Raw genomic sequence first — 26,386 nt, forward strand, 5'->3', positions numbered from 1 at the left:
AGATGTTTAAGGCCTGAGAGCTGTGGAAAGGTCTAGTCTGGGCTGTAGTCCCACACATCCTGTCTTAGGGGGGTGAGAAAAGGAAGATTGTTGGTGTTGCTCAGAAAACTGAGGCAGGAGGAGGATCAGTGCCAGGAGGAGGAGGCTAGCCTAGGCTACAAAATAAGATCTTGTCTCACAAACATACAAACAAGCAAACAAAAAATAGGGGACTGGAGCAATGGTTCAGTGGTTAAGAACAGTGACTGCTATTTTAGAGGACCTAGGTTCAGTTCCCATCATCATGAGATGGCTCACAACCATATTTAATTCCAGTTCCAGGGGACTTAATGCCCCTCTTCTGGTCTCTGAAGACACCATGCTAATGTGGCACAGACATACATGTAGGCAAGGTGTACACACAATAAAATAGAAATCAAAAAATACATTGTGTTTTTAAAAGAAAATATGTGAGCCAGGCAATAGTAGCACATGCCTTTAATCTCCTCACTCAAGAGGCAGAGGGAGGTAGGTCTCTTAGTTCAAGGCCAGCTTGGTCTACAGAGCAAGTTCCAGGACAGCCAGGGCTACACAGAGAAACCCTGTCTTGGGACCTCGTGCCCCTCTTACTGCTCAATATCTGAGTATTGCCTGCAGGTATTCATGTGCACCGTGTACAGCGCCCGCAGAAGTCAGAAGGGGCACCCAGATGCTTGTGAGTCACTTTGTGGGCTCTGCGTGCAACTCAGATCCTGTAGGAGAGCAGCAAGCTACCTATCGGGAGGTCTGAGGGTTACCTTGGACCCTCAGTTTTCCCTGTGGTATAAATTTCACTGAAAGAGTTGTTTGTCCATGAGTTTGTCATGAACTCAATGAGATAATATGTGAGACACACAGCTGCGTCTCAGTGTAAACTAGATGAGAACAATTAATAGGATGCACTCTGGGTGCTGGAGACATGGCTCAGTGGTTAAAATTAACGCCTGCTCTTATCAGTTCCCGACAGCCACATGGTGCCTCATAACCATCTGTAACTCAATTCCAGAGGATCTGCAGCCACCTTGTGAATTCTGTAGGCATCAAGTGTATACATGGCCAGAGACATATATACAAAGTACTGGTAAATATAGGATAAAATAAACAAATCTTTAAAAAAAAACCAGTTCAGTGCCAGTTTTTTCGTTTTGTTTTGGCTTGGTTTTGTTTGCTAGTTTTTAAGTCCCTTAGTGGGGAAGCTGGTAGTTCTTTGTTAATTCAAGGCCTGTCTGGTTTACTAAGATTTGGACCAGCCAAGCCTACACACGGAGACCCTGCTTTAAACTTAAAACAACATAGACTCCAGCCCAAACTTCTTTAAAACATTTTAACCTTTAAAGTCCCTATAATTACACTTATAAATATTTGTATATTTGGCATACCAATATATGGTATATTTTTCTTAAGCTCTTTATGAATATACTGATATGTATGTGTGTGTGTTTTACATGTAAAACTAAGAACTTGCATGTGTTCTTAGCAGTAACTTTTTAAAAACTTGAATTCTTCATAGAATTTCCCTTTGGTTTTATTTATTTTTATTCATATATTTATTTATTCATGTGTATGAGTGCTCTGTTTTCGTGCACACTAGAAGAGAGAATCAGATCCCATTAAGGTAGTTTTGAGACACCATATGTTTGCTGGGAATTAAACTCTGGACCTCTGGAGGAGTAGCCATTGCTCTTAACCACTGAGCCATCTCTCCAATCCCAGCAGTAACTCTTGATGACTCCAGTTTTATAGTGTTCGAGTCATTTTATTATGTTTAGGGAAATCTTGTAGGCTTCATGTTTTTCAAATCTGTACTTTTAATATTTCAGCAAGAAATCTGGACTCGAAGCTCTGTCCTCAGCAGGTAAAGTCAGGTGCGGTGCTGTAGTTCCAGGGAGACCTGTATTATTCCAACCAAACGTTTTACATACTCTCCTTGACTCTGCTTCAGTGAAGAGGGAAAAACCTGCAGGAGAGCTGTGGTGGGATTCCTAACTTATGTGTAACTTCAACACAGCAAGGCCCTGAAGAAAAATTTAAAAGAAATTTTTTTCTAATCTTTTACATGATCAGAATTTGTCATTAGGTGTAGGAGCACACATCCATAATTCCCACTACTCAGAAGGCTGACGCAGGAGGATAGCAAGTGCAAGACTAGCATGGGCTATAAAATATGGAACTCTGTCCCCCCAGAAAGGTGAACAGAAACAATACATTGTTTTGTATGGAGCAGTGCATCTTTGTAGAGAAAGAAGCAGGGGTGGGGGGCACACTTAGCTCCAGAAGTACCGCAGGAAGGCAGGAAAGTAAGGATAGTGGGGCGGATGTGGGGCGTGCCTGAGATCCCAGCACTTAGAAAGGCAGAGGCAGGAAGATCATTGCAAGTTCAAGGGCAGCCTGGGGCCTGTTTACAAAAGCTAGAGAAGAGGAAGCCAGGAAGACTAGGAGGACAGCCCGCCTTGTTGTTGCCTCTTCTGCCTGTTCTCAGCTCTGAGTACCATGAGCAGAGAGAGGAGGGTGGGCAGTGAGTGACTGAGTCAGTATAAAGGGAACAGTCTCCCATGTCTTAAGTAAGGGCCTTAAACACCCATGCTTATTGTGTAGTGGATCCAAAGGCAGATTTAGATTTACAACTGGCTGTCTCCTCACAAGAACACCTAAAAATGCAAGCCTGGGGGTTTAAAATAAACTCGCATATTCTGTTACGGTTTAAGAGAACCATTGCAAAGAAAAACATTTAAACATCTATTTAAGAAGTATTTACTTTATGAATAACCCACAGCTACTGACCATATAAAATTAGTAGTTGAAAGTCTTCTACTAAAGGGAAATTATACAGTAAACAGACCAAAACCCAAATTATTTCAGATAGTGGGGTTTCTGTGTCTATGTGAAGGTGTGGGTGCTTCTCTGTTAACTTAATAAATCTCCGTGCAGAGCCCGACTGAGGACAGAAAACCTGCTTTTTGGCTTTGGTTTTGGTTTGGTTTTATTTTGAGATGGGGTCTCAGTACATAGCTCTGGGTGGCCTGGATGTCCCTGAGACCAGCTCTGCCACTCCAGTGGTGCTGGGACTAAAGGTGTTTGCCATCCTGTTCGGTATAAAGGCCACCTTGCTTGTTTGTTTTGGTTTTTTGAGACAGGGTTTCTTTGTGTAGCCCTGGTTGTCCCGGAACTCACTGTAAACCAAGCTGGCCCCAGATCTGCCTGCCGGCCTCCTGATTGTTGGGATTAAAGGCATGAGCCACCATGCCCTACAGGGCCATGTTTTTAAAATCCTGATTTTTTTTTTAATTACTGGTGACAAATTTTCAATCTAGCTCACTTCTGGTTTATTTGGACTTACTCTACCACAGCCCACAGATTTAAAAGAAAACGTAGGAGCTGGAGAGATGGCTCAGCGGTTAAGAGCACTGACTGCTCTTCTAGAGGTCCCGAGTTCAATTCCAAGCAACCATCTGGTGGGTCACAACCATCTGTAATGGAATCTAATGCCCTCTTCTGATGTGTCTGAAGTCAGCGACAGTGTACTCACATACATAAAATAAATTAATTAATTTTTAAAAAAAGAAAAGTAAACCTAAATTCTCTTTGTCTTTCTAGTAGTAATTTAAGATCAAAGAAAACAGTTGTGGGTGCACGCCTTTAATCCTAGCATTTGAGAGGCAGGTGGATCTCTGTGAGTTTGACACCAGCCTGGCCTATATAAGTTGGAGGCCAGCCAGGGGATGAGGTGTGCAGAGTAAGAGTGGTCCTGCTGCTTCCATTGACGTGGAGAGAACTTTGATTGCACTGGGAAGAAAGCACGTATAATAAGTGAATGGAAAACTTCGGACCTGCAGAGACTGCATTTGCTTTCCCCGCCCACTTTTGAGCTGCAGCCTATGCTATTCCAGAAAACGTTGAGATCCTGCCTTAGGGTATACGCACATTCTGTTTCTGAAGCTAGGCCTACTTCTCTCATTAGCCTTCCCCTCCTGGACGCCAGGCATGAACAAGCTTACCCCCCAGTGTATTAGTTACCTACCTCATTGCATGGACAAAATATCTGTCTATGGCAAGATAAGGAAGAAGGGTTTATTTTAGATCACAGTGTAAGCACAGCACATCAGGGTACATCATGGCTGAAGAGCTGGCCATGTTCCACACCCTGGAAGCAAGAGGTAAATGCTAGCACCAGGCAAGCTTTCTCCCTTTTCTTCATGGACTCTGGCCCATGGACTGATGCTGCCTACCGTTAACCTGATCCAGGTAACCCCTCACAGGCACGCCCAAGGCTCGCTTACCAGAGCCTGTCAAGGTGACAGTACTAACTGTCTCACCAGACATAAATGATAAAGGAGGAATTCTACGGAGGGAAGGAGAGGAGCGTGGAACTAGGAATAGGGTTTAGAGACAATATCATGTTTTCTCTCATGTAGAGTCTGCATTTAATTAAGACAGGTAAGTCACAGGTCTGGAGAGATGGCTCCGTGGGTAAGAACACCTGCTGCTCTTGCAAAGGACCAGAATTGATTCCATGCACCCATTTGGTGACTCACAACCATCTGTGACCTCAGTTCTAAGGGATTCAACAAGCACGCATGTATGTGGTGCACATAGACACATGTAGGCAAATCAACCATACATGTATAATGAAATCTGAAAACATTTTTAAAAAAGACATTGTGCTCATGTCTATAATCACAGCATTCGGGAGGTGGAGCAGAGAGAGCATCATAAGCTCAAGGTTAGCCTGGACAGCATCTCGTCTTAGAGAGGAAGGGGGGACCGTGTGAGGGAAGGAAGGGGCTGATGGAAAGGCTGGGAGGAGGGGAGTGCAGTGAAGGGTGGATGAGGAAGACCGTGATAGAGGTCATATGTATGAGACTTGCTCTATAGTCAAAGACAGATAGTCAAAGACAGAGGACAACTGTATTAGATGCTGCTGTTAGTGTCTCATGGTCCAGAATTGCAGAGCACCTCTACCTCTTGAGACCAAAAAAAAAAAAAAAAAGTGATTTTTCTGCTTTTAAGAAGAAAATAGCAGGGGCTAGAGAGATGGCTCAGCGGCTAAGAGCACCGACTGCTCTTCCCGAGGTCCTAAGTTCAAATCCCAGCAACCACGTGGTGGCTCACAACCATCTGTAATGAGATCTGATGCCCTCTTCTGGTGTCTGAAGACAGCTACAGTGTACTCACATATGATAAACAAAAAATAAAATATATATATATAAAAGAAGAAAATAGCATTCCCTATTTGTTGAGATTCAGTGAGATTCAGAAAATAGCATTCTCTATTTGTTGCGATCCATTTATCATCTATTATATATGAGATGGGCAGGGAGCTAACGGCAATCCTTCCACTTGAGTCTCCCCGCTGCCATAATTACAGGTGTGCACCGCTGCTCTTGGTGGCTGCCAAGATCGTCTTATATGATTAGTGGCTAGTCAGGGTTCTCTAAAGAAACAAAACCGATAGAATGAGCATGTGTTACAAAGGAGATTTATCAGATTGGCTCATATGATATGGACTGAATAGTCTGACAAGAGCTTGTCTGCATGCTGGAGTGGCTGAGAACACGGAGCCGATCAGTCCACAAGGCCGGTTCCTCAGCCGTTCCAAGCTGGCACTTACGACCAGGGAATTCCTGGAGAATCGCTGGTCTTCAGCCCGAGAGGAAGATTAAAGAGGTGGGCTCCAGGATCAGCAGAGGATGGCAACACAGGGAAGCCCGCAGGGTAGACCGAGGCACTAGCAAGGGCAGAGGCCAGCAGGTGAGATGCACACAGCTTTCCTCTCATTCCTCCTTATACCTGGGCATGAGAAGGGTCTCCTCTCGCCATCCTTCTGGGGATACCCTCACGTACCTACTCAGAGGCGACTCAGTTACTTGATTCCACATCCAGTCAAGGCGATACCACAATTAACTAACACGGCACCACTTTATGGGGCCCGGGTGTGCTCCTGACAGGATAAAATGATAAAATCTTTCTGTGGGGGAACAATTTGTCCTTGTTTATTAGGAGTCTTGAATATTCTCCCTGAAAAAAATGTCCATTGTAGACCACTAGAACCAAGTTCCCAATAATTAGGGAATACCCTAGTAAATTATGATGTATACACAGTGGAATTTGATATAATGATTCTTAAGTAATACTGAAGAGTTAGTGTATATAATATGGAGACTATAATACTAGAATGTGCTATAGTAGAACTAGGAACTTTTTATTTTATCTTTTCCTTTCAGCATTTTTAGTTTAATTATCTTGGGTGAAAGGATGCGGCCAACTGTGAGTGCAAATGGCAACATCAAAACTTGTAACAGAAGGGACGGGAGCTGGAGAGATGGCTTCACGGTTAGGAGCAGTGGCTGCTCTTGCAGGGGACCCTGGTTTACTTCCCAGCACCCGTTTCAGGTGGCTCATAGCCACCTGTACCAGTTCCAGGGGCTCTGATGGCCTCCTCTGGCCTCTGCTGGTACTGCACACAAATGGTGCATAAATGGAGGCACACACACAAAAATAAAATTAAAACATTTTTTTTTTTTTGGTTCTTTTTTTCGGAGCTGGGGACCGAACCCAGGGCCTTGCGCTTCCTAGGTAAGCGCTCTAACCACTGAGCTAAATCCCCAGCCCCAAATTAAAACATTTTAAAAGCTATGGAAACATTTTTTTTCTCCTTTCCTTCTTCCCTCTTCTTCCTTCCCCTCCTTGCCTTTTGGAGATTGGTGTAACTTGCTGTTTAGTCAAGTTGATGAGCTCATTTTTAAAAATACATAATGCAGGAGTTAAATTTAAAATATGCAGAATTACATCTTTAAAACCGACGTATATACAAGCACTACAATGTTCTGATAAAAATCCTTCTCCATATCATTATTGATAAATGTTCAGGTCAGATACTGTCTGTTAATTACACTTATTTATTTACTCTGTGTATTTAGTAGGCATCATAATGGAGTCCATCCTCCCACTTTGGGAGTCCCTGGGACTGAACTCTGGGGCTCAGACTTGCTTGCCAATGCCTTTATCAGCTGAAGCGTCTCACATCAGCTATGTTCTGTCCGTTGAAAACAGGGAGGGGGTGCTTTTCTCTTTGCTTTTTCTTCTCACGTTGTTTGTTTTTCTGGATGGAACCTCAGGTCCTAGGCGCATGAACCTTTTGGCTACCTCAGTCCCTCCCTTGGATTTAGTAAGTGAGGGAGACAGAAACTTAGCTCCAGCCTCTTGGCACTTTGCACAGCTGCAGGTATTGGTGTACAATTGTTATAAGGGTAGTCTTTACATTTATTTATTATATAAGTACACTGTAGCTGTCTTAAAAGAGAGAGGAACACTGAAAGCCAGTGGGCTGCTTGTAAAGATGCTTCTTTTCAGGTCATTCCCCAGGTTGGTTCTGTGGCAGCTGGGGAGGTCTTATAGGACATAAGTGTCAATTTACAGGCATTAAACATTATAGATGGCTTATTAGCTGGGTGTACAGGCTGCAACGCTATAATTTTGGTGAAATTTAACACTTTTTTTTGAACTAAGGTCTCTCAGGTAGCACAGGCAGACCTTGGTATGTATCCAAGAATGACCATAAACTTCTAATCCTCTAATGACAACTGCTGTGTGATCTCACAGAGGTGCTCGATATGCTACAGGCATGTGCCATGCTTGGTTTGTGAGGTGCCAGATCTCAAACGGAGGGCTCTGCATTGCTGGAGAGCAGTCTACCCGCTGATCTGGCCCCAGCCCATATCCATTGCTCTTTGAACACAGTGGCCCATAGGTTGTGTGTCTGCTTTGCTTTTGTTTTTAGCATGTTTGTAGTAATCAGATTAGAGATGCTAATTCTGAGTAGATCATTAAGGACTCTTCTAATCACTGTACTTTTCAAGAGTGCTCATTTAGAATGGCTTTGTTTCCCCCAGTTGGTAGACCAGTAGCTGGCATGGCGCCTTAAGTGTTGAAAAGCATGCCTCAGCCATTGGCATTGATTGAAAACCTTAGGAATTTCTGCCAAGTTCTCGTGATCTAATCCTCTCCTAAAAGCACAAAGCTCAAGTGTGTACTGAAATGCCTGAGTCAGCTGCTCGAGGGATATACTGGCTACACTCCTGCTTATTCTTCCAGGATGAGAAATCTCCTTGGTGACCTAAGCAGCTAGCTAGCTCTTACTCTCTCCACCCAGAAATGCATTTATAGAAAACAGGAAGGAAAAATACGCACACCTGCACGCTCTGTCCTGTATCTAAGTGCTATCTTTGGAATTACATTTCCTGCTATTATGCTTGACTTCTGCAGACATTGGTGCAGTGTTTTGTTTGTTTGTTTGTTTGTTTGTTTGTTTGTTTGAGACAGGATCTCACTGTGTAGCCTTGGCTAACCGGGAATGCTATATAGACCAGGCTGCCCTTGAACTCACAGAGATCTACCTGTGTCTGCCTGCCAAGTGCTTAGATTAATTTAATGATGCAAGACAATGGCTTCATCTCTTGGACTGACTAGGGTTAATTTTTTTTAAATTCCTCTAGCTTTCGAAGTCAGGAAAGCAAAGGAGAGGCTCTGGCTATTTACCGTGTGGCTAGAGTGTGTGCGTGTTTAGGGCCACTCTTGTTTTTCATGTCCTTTCCCGGTGTCTTCATTGTGTCATAGACTGTGTTGGTTGTTTATAAAACCCCATTGCTGGCTGATGTGGCTGGGGAGGGGATAGATAATGACTGGCTGCTGTCAGCGTACTAAAGAATACAAGCAGTGTACAGAAAGCAGAATACACTGCCATCCTGTGAAGTTGGTGGATAAGCAGACAGATGTGTGGCTCTTACATTGTGCTTAGCACATCTAGCAGCTCTGCGAGATCACACAGCAGTTGCCATTAGAGAAATCTAGCACTTCTGCGTCTTGTTTTATGTGAATGTATATATTAATTATACCTCTTTCAAAAACCTAAGACCTGAAGCTTTTCGAGCACACATGATAGACGTGGAAAATTCCACACCCAACCTGATACACAGTGCAAAGAGGATGCTCTTGCCTAAGTTGCCTCAAGTGCATGTGCCCTGTTCATATGAGAACGAGTGTCTGTCCCATTGTCTCCATGTACCTATGGGTATTCAGATTTGTAAGACTTCTGCTGGCAAGCAACCAGATAGGGGTACTAAGGTATTACACGTTCAAAATAGATTTTAAAGGGAATACATTATTTTGAAAGCACGAGGGGATCAATTGTGTTGGCTTTGTGCTTATATATATTTTGACACTTTTTTTTTTTTGACCACAGTAATCATGTTTATCCATCTCCCTCCACCCCATCCAGGTGGAGCATTCATTTAGGCCAGGGTCCAAGCCTTGTATCAATTGAGCTGAAAACTGGCCTTAGTATAGGGAAGAAAGAGATATCTATTTTTCTGACATTTGAAGGGTTCTCATGTACAAGAGGTTCAGAGTGTTACGAGTGTTTCATTGGGTGGAAGCCTTAGGGTGTGTCCCCTCTGTGCTAGCTCAGAAGATGTGGAACGAAGCTCAAGGACTTTGATAGCATTTGAACTCTCGTTTCACTGTGCTCTAGATGTTGTTTGTATGTAAATTGTTTTTTTTTTCTTTTTTCTTTTTTTCGGAGCTGGGGACTGAACCCAGAGCCTTGTGCTTGCTAGGCAAGCGCTCTACCACTGAGCTAAATCCCCAACCCCTGTAAATTGTTTTGTTATTCAAGACAGGGTCTCATGTGTAGCTCTGGCTGTCCTGGAACTCATTCTATAGACCAGGCTGGCCTCAGATTCTGCCTCCTGAAGACCGGGATTAAAAGTGTGCACTGCTATCACATGTACATGAATATTTTGGTTTTCATTTGGTCAGAAACAAAAGGACTAACCTCCTTTAATTTTGTTTTTTTTCATAGTCAAGTTCATCCGAGAAGTAACACCATATATCAAGAAACCATCATTAGTATCAGATCTGCCGTGGGAAGGTGCCTCTCCCCAGTCACCAAGCTTCAGTGGCAGTGAAGACTCTGGCTCTCCAAAGCATCAGAACACCACCAAGGACAGGAAGGTCATCCCTCTCAAAATGTGCTTTGCTGCTAGAAACCTAAGCATGCCCGATCTGGAGAACAGGTGAGCATGCCTCCAAGAGCACCACACTCAGGTGTACACACCTGAGGAAGCCTCAGTCTCAGTGCCTCCTGTCCAGTACATTACTGAGAGGAAAATGGCATTCTAAGATCAGAGATCTGCCTTTGGTTTTGGAGCCCTAGATGGCCTCAAACCCACCATCTCCCTGCTCAGCTTCCCATTGTCTTTATAAGGAAGTTTCTTAATTGTAAATAAAGTTACAATCAGAGGCCCCATTGGAGATCTGGGATATCAACTGGCAAAATGACTGACAAGTTCACTTCTCTGACCTCCCCATCTTGTATAAAATGCACGGAATGGTTTCTCACTTTCCTTATTCTATAGCTATTTGTGTTCTAGGATGGTGTTGATTTCACTATTATGGCTAGGCTCAGAGTGAGGCCAGAGATTTGGTAAACTGGGGTGTCTTAAAAAAAACAAAACCTTGTTCAAAGACCTAAAGATGGGCTTTATATAATCTGCGTTCAGTCTTCTCTGATCTGAGAAGTATCTAAGCACAGTAGGACAGACACAGAACACAGCAAGAAACTGAAGCCAGGCTCTTCTTGTCAGGCACAGTATCACATACCATTAATTTTAGGGCTAAGCAGGCAGAAGGAGGCAGATATCTGAGTTGCAGACCAGCCAGAGCTGTGCAGTGAGAAGCTCTTTTTTTGATGGGAGGGGGTTGTAGACAGAAACTGAACGACCTTCAGCATGTGAGGCTTTAACATGATTAAAACTCGTGCTTGAAATATTTTACCTAGTATCACGAAATTGTAAGTTATTAGAAGACTTAAAATCTTTTTATACATGAATATTTGTTTTTATGTGAATGTATGTTATGTGTATGGGTGCATACACAGGCTAAAACTGGAATTAAAGGCCGTTGTTAGTTGCCCAACATGGATGCTGGGAACCAAACTTAGGTCCTTTTCAGGAGCATCAGGTGCTCTTAACCTTGAGCCACGTCTTCATTCCCAGAAACTATGGCGGACAGTGTTGTGACTGAGGCAGTTCTGTTCTCACCTATAACCACAGCTCCAGGGGGACTGCCACAGGAAAAGCTGTGACTGTAAGGTCAGCTTGGGCTACAGAGTGAGTTCCAGATTAGTCTGGATTATACTAGAACCGAATAAACTAGGTTCAAAGAAACACAAAGGGGCAAAAAGCCTTACTCCATCTAGTGCTAAGAGACGCACGCCTTCGGGGGGCGAGGATAGAGAGGCTAAGGAAGCTCTTCCCTTGTAAACCTCCTTGGGATAGACGCCTGTGTTGTTGCTGATACCGCTTGAAGCTGAAGAAAAGAGCACCGTATACAAGTTTGAGGATGTGGGACAGGGAAAGAGGGAAGACCGAAGTGATTACTGAGATTACCTTCATCATTAAGATGTCTGTCAGAACACAGAATCTTGACTTTCCTTAAAACTCAAGGACTGCATTCTCCTTGGCTCGTTTATATGCTGGAAACATTTTCCAAAGATTTATTAATTTCAAGCCTGCTGGCCGAGGTGCCTGCCTTTATTCCCAGCACTGGGGAGGCAGTGGCAGGTGGAGCTCTGAGTTCCAGGTCAGTCAGGGCTACACAGAGAAACCCTGTCTCAACAAAACACAACAGAACCCCAAATCAACAAGAACAAAACCATTTATTTACATTATGTGTGTTGTGAGTATTTTGCCTGCGTGTATGTCTGTGCACCACATAAATACTTATTGCCCACAGAAGTCAGAAGAGGACACTGGATCCCCCTGGAACTGGAGACATTGGTGAGAAGCCATATGGGTGATGAGATTGAACCTGGGTCTTCTGTAGAAACAACAAGTGCTTACCTGACCACAGAGCCACCCACCTCTATAGCTCCGTATACTACGAACATCTGATGATGATCAGATTTGGACCAAGTGTAGAGAGCAACTGGAAAGTGCTAAAATCACAACAGACTGTCTGTATGTGTGTTTGTAGCTCAGAAAACTAGGACAGGGATTATGAGAGGGCAAAGTGATCTTCAGGGAGATATGAAATGATAATGAATTACGTGTAAAAGGGAAGCAGACGGGGGACTCAGTAGGGACAGAAAGGGGACTGGCTGGAGGAGGAGGGAAAGGGGGCAATAGAGGGGAGGTAATTGGGGAACAATTGAGAACAAAGTGTGACAGTGATGGTGGGAAGATGCTATAGTGAAGCCTAGAACTTTCAGTTTAGCAGAAGTCAAACACTGCGTAATATTTGGGGGAGGGCGGGGGACACCCTTCCTTCCACCACATGATCCTCAGACTCAGCCATGACCTGCTGTATGAGGCTTGGCTCAGGTGGTCAAGACCAGGGTGAAGATTCTCCGTCTTACTGCTGAAAGGAACTTGTTTCTGCTCTCACTTGAAATACACTTGAAAATGACTGTCATTTTATACAAACGAGAAGAGACAGAAGGTTATCCTATTCATGCTCTAGAGAAAAGCAGGCCCCAAAATTGCAAGGAGCTGGTGGTGACCACATGTCATTTTGCTTATGTACTGGGATGTGGACATCTGTCCTGTGTGTCTTCCCATAAAACAACATACGAAACTACCACCTAAGTAAACTTCCATTGTAAGACCTAGAAGACAAGGACTGTGGCACAGTACACAAGCTATTTGTTTTCCATATGCCTCAGCTTCCGCTTGAACAAAATAAAAATTCCACAGGGATTAAGTTAGAAAATTAAAAATTGGTACAGCGAGGTCTTAAAATTGTGTGCTTTCAGTTTCCCTTGGTAAAATTCTATCTGTCTATAAAATTAAAACACAGCCTCTTCAGCCATATCTTTTAGAGCCATGTTAGGAAAATGGAGAAGATGGCTCTGTGGATAAAGCTTTGGTTGTACAAGCATTCGCTCAGATCCCAGCACCCAAGTAAAAAGCCAGGTTTGGTGTCATGAACCTGGAATACCAGTGCTTAGAGACAAGAGGATCCTAGGGGTGTGGTGGCCAGAGAGTCTTGCCAGTTGGTAAACTCCAGGACCAGTTAGAATAGATAGAGAATACGAGAGGAAGACATTGACCTCTGACATCCATAGCGTGCACGATTGCACATGTGTGACTACACCACACATTCATCAAGGAGAAAGGAATTACTATCTTTAAAGTCACTTGGAGCGCTTTAGTTCTTAAATTTATCAAAGCCCTCCTAAAACACATGCCAATTTCTTTATCTTGATTTTAAAAAAATTATATAATGTTTTTCCTACAAGTATACCTGCGTGCATGTCTGGCCATGAGAGGTCAATGTATCCGATGGTTGTGAACCTCTATGTGGTTGCTGGGGATCAAATCCAGGTCTTCTAGAAGAGCAGACAGTGCTCTTAACCGCTGAGCCATCTCTCCAGTTCTGTCTGTCCTTGCCTCAAAAAAACCAACAAACTGCTGGGTGGTGGTGCTTGCCTTTAATTAATCCCAGCACTCAGGAGGCAGAAGAGGGCAGTTCGAGGCCAGCCTGGTTTACAGTGAGTTCCAGGACAGCCAAGGCTACACAGACAAATCCTGTCTGAAAAACCAAAAACCAACCAAACAGATAAATGGCAGGTGTGTGCTTGGTTTTAAAGGAAACCGCAGGGCTGGAAAGATGGCTCAGCAGTTAGTCGCCCTGGCTGCTCTTAGAGGACCATTCATTCCATCACCCACACGCCTCACTGTCTTCTGTAACTCCAGCTCCAGGGGATCAGACTCTTTCTGAACTCCATGGACACCAGACACACACATGGTACAAACACATATATGGAGGCAAAACACTCATACACATTAAATAAAATAAATTTAAGAAAGGAAATTTCCAGACATTCTTCCAGTGACTGTGCCATTTTATGCTAAAACCAACAGCAGCCAACAGTATGAGTTTCCACTGCTCTGTGTGCTCGCCAGCGCCGCGTGGTTAATGGCATGGTAATACTGTTGCAGATGGTATTAACCCTTCCGGCCGTGGTTAATGGCATGGTAATACTGTTGCAGATGGTATTAACCCTTGGGGGGGGGGATGCAGTGATAGCTTGTGGTGCATCTTTTGTTTTTATGTAAAGGCTTCTCTAAAGTGAAAGGAAGCAGCTTGCTTTTATGATCATTATTTTACTACTTCGATTTGGCTCTGTAGTTATAAAGCTGGTGAGTGTTTAGCTATGAAAGTGAGTAAATGGAGGTTGCTGCTTTGCTCACCCGAGTTTCTCTTGCCTTGCCAAATGCTTCTGATAATCATGGGGTGTGTGTCATGAGATATGGAAACTAATTAATTAATGATGACACCCAGTGAGAGAACACGAGCCCTTCCTCAGCAAGCAGTACCATGTCCTGTGGGAATGAACATAGCATTGCACTGCAGGGATGGTTGCCCTGTAGGAATCGTTGCCCTGTAGGGATCATGGCACTGTAGGGATCGTTGCCCTGTAGGGATCGTGGCACTGTAGGAATTGTCCTTTGCATTGGCTCACAGCACTTCATCTTCATTTTGACAATTTTTCTAGTAAAAGGTAGACTTGAGATTTGTGACATATAAAAATCACATAACTGTTACTAAATTTAACTCATAATTTATGTCAAAGGCATAACCAGCAGGCTACCAAGCCTATTAATATAGGCTGAGCTTACAAGCCCATGCTTCTGTCTACCTAAATATTGATTTGACTTGTCTGATGAAACTAGAATTAAGTTTCCCAGGAGTTCCTCTGTGGTTTGACTGGAGTCCAAAACCTTTAACCTTGTAGCCGCCTCCTCATTTCTCCTGTGGGCCCGCTTACTGACACACTGCCTGCATGCTTGCTATTAGCAGGGCTCTCATTTAAAATTTTCATTTAAAACAGCTCATTTCAAGAATTCCTGTGTTGCTTTTATCAGTTAGGGCTACTACAAGACAGACTCTTCTGGATCCTGGACTCGGTTCCGCTTGTGAGTTTATTGTTTGCTTTTTTTGTTTGCTTTTTGTTCTGTTTGTTTTGTTTGACATGGGTTTCTCTGTGGAACCCTGGTTGTCCTGGAACTCACTCTGTAGACCATGCTGGTCTTGAACTCACAGAGATCCACCTGCATCTGCCTTCCAAGTCCTGGGATTAAAGGTTTGCACTACCAATGCCTGGCCAAAGATACTTCGTCTGTTTGAATCTTTTTTTTTTCTTTTCTTCTTTACAAGTTAGTATTTCTTACTGGGCATGGTGGTGGGTGCATGTCTTTAATCCCAGCACTCAGGAGGCAGAAGCTAGTGGATCTTCAAGTTCAAGACCAGCTTGGTACATAGAGTGAGTTTTAGGACAGACACACTACACGGAGAAACCGTTTTGAAAACAAAATAGTATATTTTTTTTATAATTTTTTTTTCCGGAGCTGGAGACTGAACCCAGAGCCTTGCGCTTGCTAGGCAAGCGCTCTATCACTGAGCCAAATCCCCAACCTCTATTTTTATTTTTTGCACTAGTGTTTTGTCTGCATGTATGTCTGTGTGAGGGTATCAGATCTTAAAGTGAGCTGCCATGTGGGTGCTGGGAATCGAACCCAGGTCCTTTGAAAGAACAGTCAGTGCTCTTAACTGCTGGGCCATCTCTCCAGCTCCATTTATTGTTTCCTTAATTAACTTGTCCACAACCCCTTTCCAAGAAGCTCAGGATTTCTTTTGTTTCATAAATGCTGATGCGGGTTGGAGAGATGGCTCAGCGGTTAGAGTACTGACTGCTCTTCCAGAGGTCCTGAGTTCACTTCCCAGCAACCACATGGTGTCTCACAACCATCTGTAATGAGATCCAGTGCCCTCTTCTGGTGTGTCTGAAGGCAGCTACTGTGTACTCATATAAATAAAAATTAACTTAAAAATTTGTAAAAAGAAAAAAATATAAATGCTAATGCTCCTGCCTCCAACTTCCTGCCCATTTCATCATTTGAGCTCTCCCGTGGTGTCCACTCCTGATTAATCAGGAATGGTCTTCTTTCACAGCAGATCTATTTTTACTCTTCCCGTTATTTATAATTAGGTTAAAGAACCTACCTGAGACTCAGGATTGTATACGGTGTAAAGGGTCTTGTTGTTGTCAATTTTTTTTTCCAGAAAGTAATCATTTTGTGCCTAGAGAAGGAAGAAGTGATTTCTATCTTTAGTGCTAAGTAGGTCAGAAGGAGGAGTGAAGGAAATTTCTTGCCTGTTTCTTGCCAGTGAACTTTAGCTTATGACTAAAGAATGTCGGGCTGGCTCAGTGAGAGAGCAATGGGGCGGAAAGAAATAAGAAGCCCTTCTAGGAATGGTCAGCCCCATGATGTGCAGTCTGAACTAAGAACTGCTTCTCCCAACCAGTCTGGTGGGAATGAGAATGGCAAACGCTTTTTGCTAGGATGAGGTCATAGCAGTCATTAGCCACTGAGTGTGGGGGATTCTGTTTGTTTGAGACAGCCTCACACTGTCCTAAGCTGTCCTAGAGTTTGCTGTATAGCCCAGGCTAGCCTCAAATCACTGTCCTAAGCTGTCCTAGAGTTTGCTGTATAGCCCAGGCTAGCCTCAAATCACTGTCCTAGAGTTTGCTGTATAGCCCAGGCTAGCCTCAAATCACTGTCCTAGAGTTTGCTGTATAGCCCAGGCTAGCCTCAAATCTCTTGCAGTGTTGCCCTAGCTGCCTGAGCACAGATGCCAGCCATGCCCCACTAGATGCTTTTTGGTTTGGGGGTGTTTTTTTGTCTGTTTGGATTTGTTTTGTTTTGTTTGTTTACAGTGGTGGGAATTGAACCTTAGGGTCAAACATTCAACAAAGGTTCATTCCAGTTTTCATTTTTATCTTTTGAGTTATAACTCACCAAGTCATTCAGGCTGGCGTGGAGTTCACAGTCCTGCCGCTCTCTGTAGTGCATACTTCGAGTCTCCCTTTCTGAGACATCCTTGCCACCAGTTACCTACACATTTAGAGACTGTGTAGTAGACTGGCTGGGATTTGGCTTTCCCCACTTGGTTTAGTTCGAGTTTCTACTGTTGTGATAAATGCCATTACAGGAAACAGTTTGGGGAAGAAAGGCTTTATGCTGTTTTAGAACTTTCAGATCATCTTCTGTCACTGAGGTCACTCAGGTCAGGAACTGAAGCAGATACCATAGAGGAGGGCAGCTTACTGGCTTGCTCCTTAAAGCTTACTCAGCCTGCTCTCTTTTTTTTTTTTTTTTTTGGTTCTTTTTTTCGGAGCTGGGGACCGAACCCAGGGCCTTGCGCTTCCTAGGTAAGCACTCTAACCACTGAGCTAAATCCCCAGCCCCCTCAGCCTGCTCTCTTATACCATTCAGGACCACAGCCTAGGATGTGGCAGTGCCCAGAATGGGCTGGACCCTCCCACATCAATCTTCAACCAAGAAAATGCTCATATAGATTTGCATGTGGGCAATCTGGAGATGTTTTCTCAATTGAGGTTGGCAGGTGACCCTAGGGTGTGTCAAGATGATTAAACTAAAAGACCACTTTTCTAAACCCCTGGGCTTTTTTCCAGCTTCCCAGTTTTTGTTGTAGTGAGCTCTCTGAGCTCAGAGAATTATTCTTCATAATTTTTAACTTCTTATGTGAGTTCAAGCACACCACAGTGTATGTGTAGAAGTCAGAGGGAGCCTTGCAGACGTCTGTTTCTCTTTCTACTAGGTAGGTTCAAAGTCAGGCCATTAGGCTAAGCACAAGTGCCCTTACCTGCTAAACCATCTCCTCATCCCTAGATTTGGTTTTTGCAAAGCTTCCTTAAGGGAGGTACCAGGTTTATAAATGGTCTTACCACATGGAATCAGTTTGGTAAGTGTGCCCAGAAGTGTGAAGGTTTCCACTGTAGTCCTACATTGTCTTTACTACCACAGGAGTGTCCATTAGGGGAAGGTTTTCATAGCAGCCACAACACTGTTTGTGACCTATGACTGTATTCCATCAATTCTTCATTTTCTGCCTTCCCTGTTAGGCTGTAGACTCAATTAGGGTAAAAACTGGATTTTTTTTGTCATATCACTGTATTTACAACACTAGCAATATCTGACACTTAGTAAGGGGTCAATTAATATGTATTTAAGGAAGAATAGACTGGGAGCCAGAGAGGTAGCTCCGGGTTTGAGAGTAATTGTTCTTCTCCTAGAGGACCCAAGTTCAGTTCCCAGCACACACCTGTAACTTCAGTTCTAGTGCATCTGATACCCTCTTCTGGTATCCATGGATACCCACAAACACCGTAACTGTAAATACAAATGAAGTAAATCTTAGAAGAAAGGATAGACCAAGCAGGATTTGTTGAGAATAAACATTTGCCATATAAAATAACAACTTGAAATATTTGGAGCTAGGCATGGGGGTCCAGACTTGTCCTCCCAGCATTCAGGAGGATTGTCATGAATCTGAGCCCTGTCAGGCTGCACAGTGAGACCTTCTCTTAAGTAAGTAAAACTTAGGCCCAGCAAGATGGCTCAGAAGGTAGAGCTTTCTGTCCCCAAGCCTGACAGCTCAGTTTGACCCCTGGGACTCACATGGTGGAAGGAGAAAAATGATTCCCACTAGTTATCCTCTGACCTACACACACACACACACACACACACACACACACAGTAATTAATCAAACAACAACCCCTCTACATTTTTAATACAAAATGAAAAAGTAAAAACAAATAAGAGTAAAGTAGCAAGATAACTGAGCTTGTAGCATACTTGGTGTATAGCCCTAATGACCTGAGTTTGAGTCCCCAGTCCCACTGAGGAGCTAGAAGAATAGGGATGCCTAATGCATGTTAGTAGCCCTGGAGGCCACCCTTGGAACTGTTGGTCTGTTGTTAGCTTAAACCAAGGGTAATAATAGTAGTGTATGTGCCTTTAATTCCAGCACTCAGGAGGCAGAAGCAGGGGGATCTCTGTGAGTGTGAGGCCACTGGGTCTACACAGCAAGCTTCAGACCGCTCAGGACTACATGGTGAGACTCAGTCTCAAGTAAAGAAAGAAAGAAATAACATTCCAAATTTCCATAGAGAATAATATTCACAAAAAGCAATATTCTTCTGCTCCTAACCCTTTATTTCAATAATAACACATTCCGGTTCATTGTCAGGCTTTTTATGGCTTATTCCAGAATTACCTAATTAAAAACATTATGTGTATATGTGTTTGCTATGTGTCTGTCCACATAAGTGTAGGCAACCACAGAGACAGCGGGTCTCCTGGAGCCGAGGCTCTAGGCAGCTGCTGCTGTTTGCACTACCTCGTTTGGGTGCTGAGATTCAGGCCACTTGGAAGAGCAACGCATGCCCCAAATCAGTGAGCAATCTCTCCAGACCCCAGTTGTTTGTTTAATTACTTATTTACATATGCTTATTTATTGGTTTTTCAAGACAGGTTTTCTCTGTGTAGCCCTGGCTATCCTGAAACTCACTCTGTAGACTAGGCTAGCCTCTGCCTCCCAAGTGCTAGGATTAAAGGAGTCTGCCATTACCGCCCAGCCATTATTTTTAAAATATCAGTTCTCAGACTGGAGAGATGGCTCAGTGGTTAAGAGCACTGACTGCTCTCCCAGAGGTCCTGAGTTCAATTCCCAGCAACCACATGGTGGCTCACAGCCATCTGTAATGGGATCTGATGTCCTCTTCTGGTGTGTCTGAAGACAGCTACAGTGTACTTATATATAATAAATAAATCTTTACAAAAAAAATTATCAGTTCTTTTAGCTCTGTGTATAACGTTCATCTGTAATCCCAGCACTAGATAGGTGAAAGTCAGTGGACTGAGAGTTGAAGGTCGTTGTCAGCTGTATAGCAGCCCTGTCTTTGACATACATATATTATACATGTGGTGTGTGTGTTCCTTATTATCATCTGCAGTGCCCAGCAGACAGAGGTTCTGTTTCTTTGATATGGAAGTTAAGGGAAAGTGAAGTGTCCCACTAGTGACCATCCCAGTACAACAGAAAGTCCAGCTACTAGTCCTCATTATTTCCATCCATTTGTGGGTTTCTCTGGAATTGGACTTTGGGGAATTAAAGTGTCTCTATTAGAAAAACACAGTATTAGACTAGATTTGAAGTTAGAATGTTAGCTGTAGTTGATGTGTTAACTTCAAGCCTAGCTCATTTTTCTCTTTTCTCTCCCCATACAGATTGATAGAGCTACATTCTCCTGATAGCAGGAACACCTTGATCTTACGCTGCAAGGATACGGCCACAGCACACTCCTGGTTCGTAGCTATCCACACCAACATAATGGCTCTCCTCCCACAGGTACTGGCTGAGCTCAATGCCATGCTTGGTGCAACCAGTACAGCGGGAGGCAGCAAGGAAGTCAAGCATATTGCCTGGCTGGCAGAGCAGGTAGGTGGGAGGCAGACAAGGTTTATCCCTCCCTACTCAGAGCTAAAGTACCTCCCTTACAGCATATAGCTAGACTACTTCTATCTCCACCTGTGTGTGTGTGTCTGTGTGTCTGTGTCTGTGTCTGTCTGTCTGTCAGAGAGAGAGAGAGAGAGAGAAAGAAAGAGAAAGAGAGAGTGAGTGTGTGTTTATGTGAGAGTATATGTGTTTGTAAGAGTGTTTGTTTGAGACAGGGTCTCACTATGTAGACCAGGCTGGCCTTGAACTCACAGAGAAATGCCTTTCTGCGTCTCCAGTTTGGGGACTAAAGGCATGTGCCACCATGCCTGTCTACAGATACACATACAGACTATGTATCATTTGGTTCCTGGATATCAACATGACAATGCTTCTGTCCTTTTTTCCCTTCCTCACTTCCTGTCTGTCATTTAATTAATGGTTTCTAATCATCACCCCACCAGCAGAATTAGCCTTCATGGTATCATTGCGCTATAACTAAAAGAGGTTTCCTGTTTCCACTTCTCTCTCTAAGCAGCATGGGATGATACTTTTCATGATTAGGGGTAGGGACAAGGGCCTGGAGGATCTATCAGTCTTGGTCTTTGTTCACAGAACACAGCAGCATGCTTTACCCTGCTCTAACAGCAGCCACACAGTCTCAGACATCATGACATTAATTGTCAGTACAATTTACAAAAACAGGTTGAAGGGTGGATTTGACCCAGAGGTCACAGTTTCTCCAACCTTCTATAGAGCATTGGCAGTGTTCCTAGGGGCAGCAGTCTCTAGTTTATATTCCTGCATGAGAAGAACTTTAACTATACAAAATATAGGGTTGGAGATATAACTCCACAGAAGGGCACTTGTCTGATACATACAAGGTCCTAGGTTTAATCTCCAATACCAGAAGAAGAAAATATACAAAATATTTTATAAGACATGAAACAAAATGGCGTTTAGTCCATAACTGAAAAATGGAAAGAATCAAGAAAGCCTAAGAGGGTGCTGAAGAGCACAGCCCTCAGACCCCAGGTTCAAACAGTAGGGAGAGTTCACACATAACATCGAATCACATCCCTCATTTCTTGTGGGCTGGAACAGGAGCTGAAACCCGGAGCTCAGGGCTCAGAGGTGAGTGAGCGAGTAGTTGAGTGCTGCCCCTGATGTGTGTTATCTCTAGATCCTGGTGCACCTATGGGTGCAGAGGGCTAGGGAGGGGCCCTGTAGATGCTGCTTTGCTCTAAGTTTTCTTGGTCTAGCTTTCTTTCCTCTGCCTCAGAAGAGTTCTAGATTTTTCTCAAGTTGAGGATAATTCGTTTTGTCTAAAAATGATGTTGGGTGTTGCCAACAAAGTTCCAATTTGGTGTAAATCTCTGGTTGGTCCTGACAATCTTTTTTGGTAGTTCCCCGGGGAACTATGACACAGGACCAATTTTAGATGCCCTCCAATCCTCCACTTCCTCCTCCTCCTCCTCCTTCTTCCTTTTACTTTTTTTGTTTTGTTTTGTTTTGTTTGGGTTTTCAAGGAGGAATTTTTCAGTGTAAACAGCCCTGGCTGTTCTGGACTCACTTTGTAGACCAGGCTGACCTTGAACTCACAGAGATCCACCTTCCTCCCTAGCGCTGGGACTAAAGTCATGCACCACCTCACCCAGCTTTTTTTCTTTTCCCTTTTAAACTTCTGAACTCTTCAAAAAACGAATGTATTGTGTGGGTGTGCGTATCATGGCACTCACGTGGGGTCAGAAGCCAACTTGAAGGAACTCTTCTCTTCCACCACATGAGCTTCTGGGGATAAACTCAGGTCATTCCTTGATGGTGAGCACCTTTAATCCCAGCACTCAGTGGGTAGAGGCAGGAGGATCTCTGAGTTCTAGTTCAGCCTGGTCCACAGAGCGGCTAACGGGACAGCCAGGACTATGCAGAGCAGCCCAGTCTCAACAAAACAAAAGTAAAACGTACAGTAGCGATTAGAGCTTTTGTCTCCCGTGTGCTGCTCTTCCAGAAAGCCCGGGTTTGAGTCCCAGTGTCTGCATAGCAGCTCATCATGATCTGTAACTCCACTTCCAGAGAATCTGATGCTGTGGGCATTCAGGTGATACGTATACATACTATAGGCAGAACACTCATACACATAAATGAGTAGTAGAAATTAAGTTTATGGGGTTGGGGATTTAGCTCAGTGGTAGGGCACTTGCCTAGGAAGCGCAAGGCCCTGGGTTCGGTCCCCAGCTCCGGAAAAAAAGAACCAAAAAAAAAAAAGAAATTAAGTTTATATCAAGTCTTTATTTTTTTTAAGATTTATTTATTTTTAGGCAGGGGTTGGTGGTACACACTTTTAATCTCAGCACTTAGGAGGCAGACGCAATTGGATCTCTGAGTTCCAGGCCAGCCTGATCTCCAGGATAGGCACAGCTACATAGAAAAACCCTGTCTTGAAAAAACAAAGAAAAATGTATATTTTATGTGTATTGGGGTTTTTTTGCCTCATGTATGGGGATGCCATGATCTTCTGGAACTGGAGTTGCAGACAGTGTGAGCTGCCATGTGGGTGCTGGGATTTGAACTCAGGTCTCTGGGAGAGCAGCCAATGCTTTTAACCACTGAGCCACCTCTTCAGCCCCTTCTATCAGTTCTTATATTGGGATCCTGAGAGTTTATAGAGTAAGGGGATAATTATCTATCTATCTATCTATCTATCTATCTATCTATCTATCTATCTATCTATCTGTTGGATAATCCCCAGAAATGACAGGTCATGGAGAGGTTCATTATCCACCTCTAGACCTCAAACTGTTGCCAAGATTTACTGACTTATAACCAACATTGACTTCATATAGTTCCTAGGGTTCAAGAATCTGATAAGGCCTTAGCTGGGTAGTTCTAGCCAAGGCTATCTCAGGAAGGTACATTCAAGCCCTCAGCCCGTGTGGTCTGTAGACTTTAAGACCCCATCTCAGAGACAGAAAGACTGACTGATTGGATCACAGGATGTCAGGAAAGGATTAATAATATCTTTCAATAATATTTAGTGTTTCCTGTTTATTACAAAATAAACTTTAGAAAAACCTGATTGTTTGGCCAGGTGTAGGTATGGAAACACAAGTGAGCTAAAACTCCCACTAGTATCCCCATTTTCTCTAGCCAGAAACTTAGACGTGGGACCTCAAGACCGCTTGTGCTAATGACTCAACTGAACACACACACTGTGTGTAGCGAGCAGTGTTCTCACTCCACGGAACACAAACACTATCTTTAATCAGTAAGGCAAACAAGGAAACAGAATGAGTGAAGTTGAGGGTCCCCTCACCGTGGTAAGTAGAAGAGAGTAAAGATGTTCGTTGAACTAAGGGCTTCTTGAAAACCCAAAGGAAAGGAGGAAGGAAGGGAAAAAAAACAAGGACTTGCACCTTAGGCTTGCTTTTAATCCTAGCTTTCAGGATGCAGAGACAGGCAGATCTCCATGAGATCTACATAGTGGTCTCCGTGGTGAATTCCAGGCTAGCCAAAGCTACAAGACCCTGTCTCAAGTCACTTCATATTAAAGGGCTGCAGCTAGTGAGATGGCTCGGTGGGAAGTGCTTGCTGTATGAGCGTGGGACACACAATGGAGCATCCTGTGACCTCCACACTGCCCCGGTGGCATGCACTTTCACAACACACACACTCACGCAAACTTGAGAGCTGGGCAGATGTGGCCCAAGCCTTTAGTTCTAGACTTGTGAGGCTGAGGCAGGTGGATTGCTGAGTTACAGGACAGCCAGGGCTAACAGAAACCTTGTCACAAATAAACAGACAAACAGACTGCAGACTTGAGCTGGGTGTAGTTGCACATGTCTATAATCTCAGCATTCAGGGGTAGAGGTAAGACGACGGGATTTCATGGACAACCTCCAGTAAACATGAGTTCTAGGCCGGCCTGCATTAGAACCCACATCACACACCTTACGTGTTCATCAGAGCTGTGCTGTGGCTGGCCTGGCAGAGTGTTTTCTTCATGCATGAGGAGAGCCCTGGGTTTCATCCGTGGCGCTGTAAAATGTGGGCATAGCTGCAAACCCATACTCCTGAGGCCTAGGTGGGAAATTAGGAAGCTTAAGACCTTCTCTGTCATGTACGGAGGGAGTTTAAGGACAACCTGGCTGCAAGAGACCCAGCTGCTAAACAGACAAAAAATGTAAAAGAGTCAAAGAATCAACACTTCTAATCTTTGCTTTTAATGTGTGAGTATTTCACATGTATATATGTGCGCCTGGTGCCTCAGGAGGTCAGAAGAAGATGTTGAATCCCTTGGAACTGGAGATGCACAGATTGTGAGCTGCCACGTGGATGCTAGGAACTGAACACAGTTCTTTCCCAAGAGCAGTAACCACTGCACCACCTCTACAGCCCACAAAATCAACACTTTTAACAAATTGTACATTAAAGTGTTTTCTCCCCTACACCTTCTCCCTCTCTCTGGAAATTGGACATTACTTATTGATATGAAGGGCCTAAAGCATCTTCTTTGGGAAGAAACACATTTAATGAATATAATCTGGTATAGCCTTCAAATTTTCTCTTGTAATTAGATAGAAATTTTCATTTCTGAAAATAAGATTATTGGCGTCCAGATGTAGCTCAGCTGGTAGAATGTTTGCTTAGCCTTGGGTTTGAACTCCAGCACTGTGTAAACTTAGTGCGATGACGGCTGTCTGTAACCCTGGGATCCTCTGGAGGTAGAAGCGGGATTAGAAGTTCAAAGTCATCCTCAACCAAGAAGCTAAGTCTGGGCTACCTGAGGCCACAGGCAGAGAAAATTATCTTAGTGCCATTCTAACTCTGTGGGAAGATAAATTAGATGTTTTCTTCCCTCTTGGGCTATGCATATTATCCACACAGTACACGGGGTAAGTCCTGTAATCTAGAAATAAACAATCCAAAAAGTAAGAATCTCTTTTGTCTTTTTTTAACGTGTGTGTGTGTGTTTGTGTGTGTGTGTGTGTGTGTGTGTCTGTGTGTGTGTGTGTCTGTGTCTCTGTATCTGTGTCTGTGTGTCTGTGTCTGTGTCTGTGTCTCCAGGTGTGTGTACATGATGCTTGTGGAAGACAGGTCATCTTAAGGGAATAAGTTCTCTCTCTCTGCTTTTGTGGATCTTGGGGATTGAACTGTAGGGTTGAAGCAAGCACTTCTTCCTGCTGAGCCATCTTCCTGGCCCTCACTGTTTTGTAGAGGAAGGCCTTGAACTTTCTGTGTAGCCAAAAATTACCTTTTTTTTTTAAAAAAAGATTTTATTTATTCATTTTATATATGAGTACACTGTCACTGTCTTCAAACACACCAGAAGAGGGCATCAGATCTCGTTACAGATGGTTGTGAGCCACCATGTGGTTGCTGGGATTTGAACTCATGACCTCTGGAAGAGCAGTTAGTGCTCTTATCCACTGAGCCATCTCTCCAGCCCCCCAAAAACTACCTTTAATAGCTGGTTTAATCCTTCTGCCTTCACTTTCCAACTGCTGGCAGGGCTTATAGACATGGCCCAGTATGCCTAACTGCTGGTTTTCTTGTACCAGGCTGTAGCTAGCCAGAGAGGAGAGTCTTAGAAGACTAGAGGGCAGTGGTCCTCTCACAGGCTACCTCCACTTCCCACTCCTGGAGTCAGCTACAGTTTTGGCTAAGAGAAAAGAGACCCAGAGGTGTGTGGTGGGACACGCCTTTCATCCCAGCACTCAGAAGGCAGAAGTAGGCAGATCTCTGTGAATTCAAGGCCAACCAGAACTACAAAGTGAGACCCTGTTCAAAAGAATCAGAGACCCGGAGTTAAATGCCTTCAGTACATGCCAGGCATGGTGCTGCATGAGAGTCTGAGGCCAGCCTAGTCTGCAAAGTGAGTTTTGGGGCTACATAGAGAGACTCTGACGCAAACAAAACCAAATCAGAGTTACAACTCAGAACCAAATGGCTTAGGCTTTTTCAGATTTGAGGTGTGTGTTTAAAATATTCTGCCACAAATTACAATTA

At 43.8% G+C, this 26,386-nt stretch overlaps 1 protein-coding gene across 3 annotated transcripts in view; it reads left to right on the top strand.

The window, feature by feature from the left end:
* Sntb2 (syntrophin, beta 2) overlaps positions 1–26,386 on the top strand; it is an 88,164-nt gene that overhangs the window by 42,305 nt on the left and 19,473 nt on the right. For 2 of the 3 annotated variants that reach the window (NM_001168674.1, XM_087595170.1), the window contains 2 exons: positions 9,875–10,088; positions 20,173–20,383. In NM_001168674.1, coding sequence (NP_001162145.1) covers positions 9,875–10,088; positions 20,173–20,383 — 425 coding nt within the window. The remainder of the gene's footprint in view (positions 1–9,874; positions 10,089–20,172; positions 20,384–26,386) is intronic. The other variant, XR_015643478.1, reaches the window with a different exon arrangement.

The sequence above is a fragment of the Rattus norvegicus genome, chromosome 19 (assembly GCF_021556685.1).
Source record: "Rattus norvegicus strain SHRSP/BbbUtx chromosome 19, alternate assembly SHRSP_T2T, whole genome shotgun sequence".
In the NCBI taxonomy this organism is placed as follows: domain Eukaryota; kingdom Metazoa; phylum Chordata; class Mammalia; order Rodentia; family Muridae; genus Rattus; species Rattus norvegicus.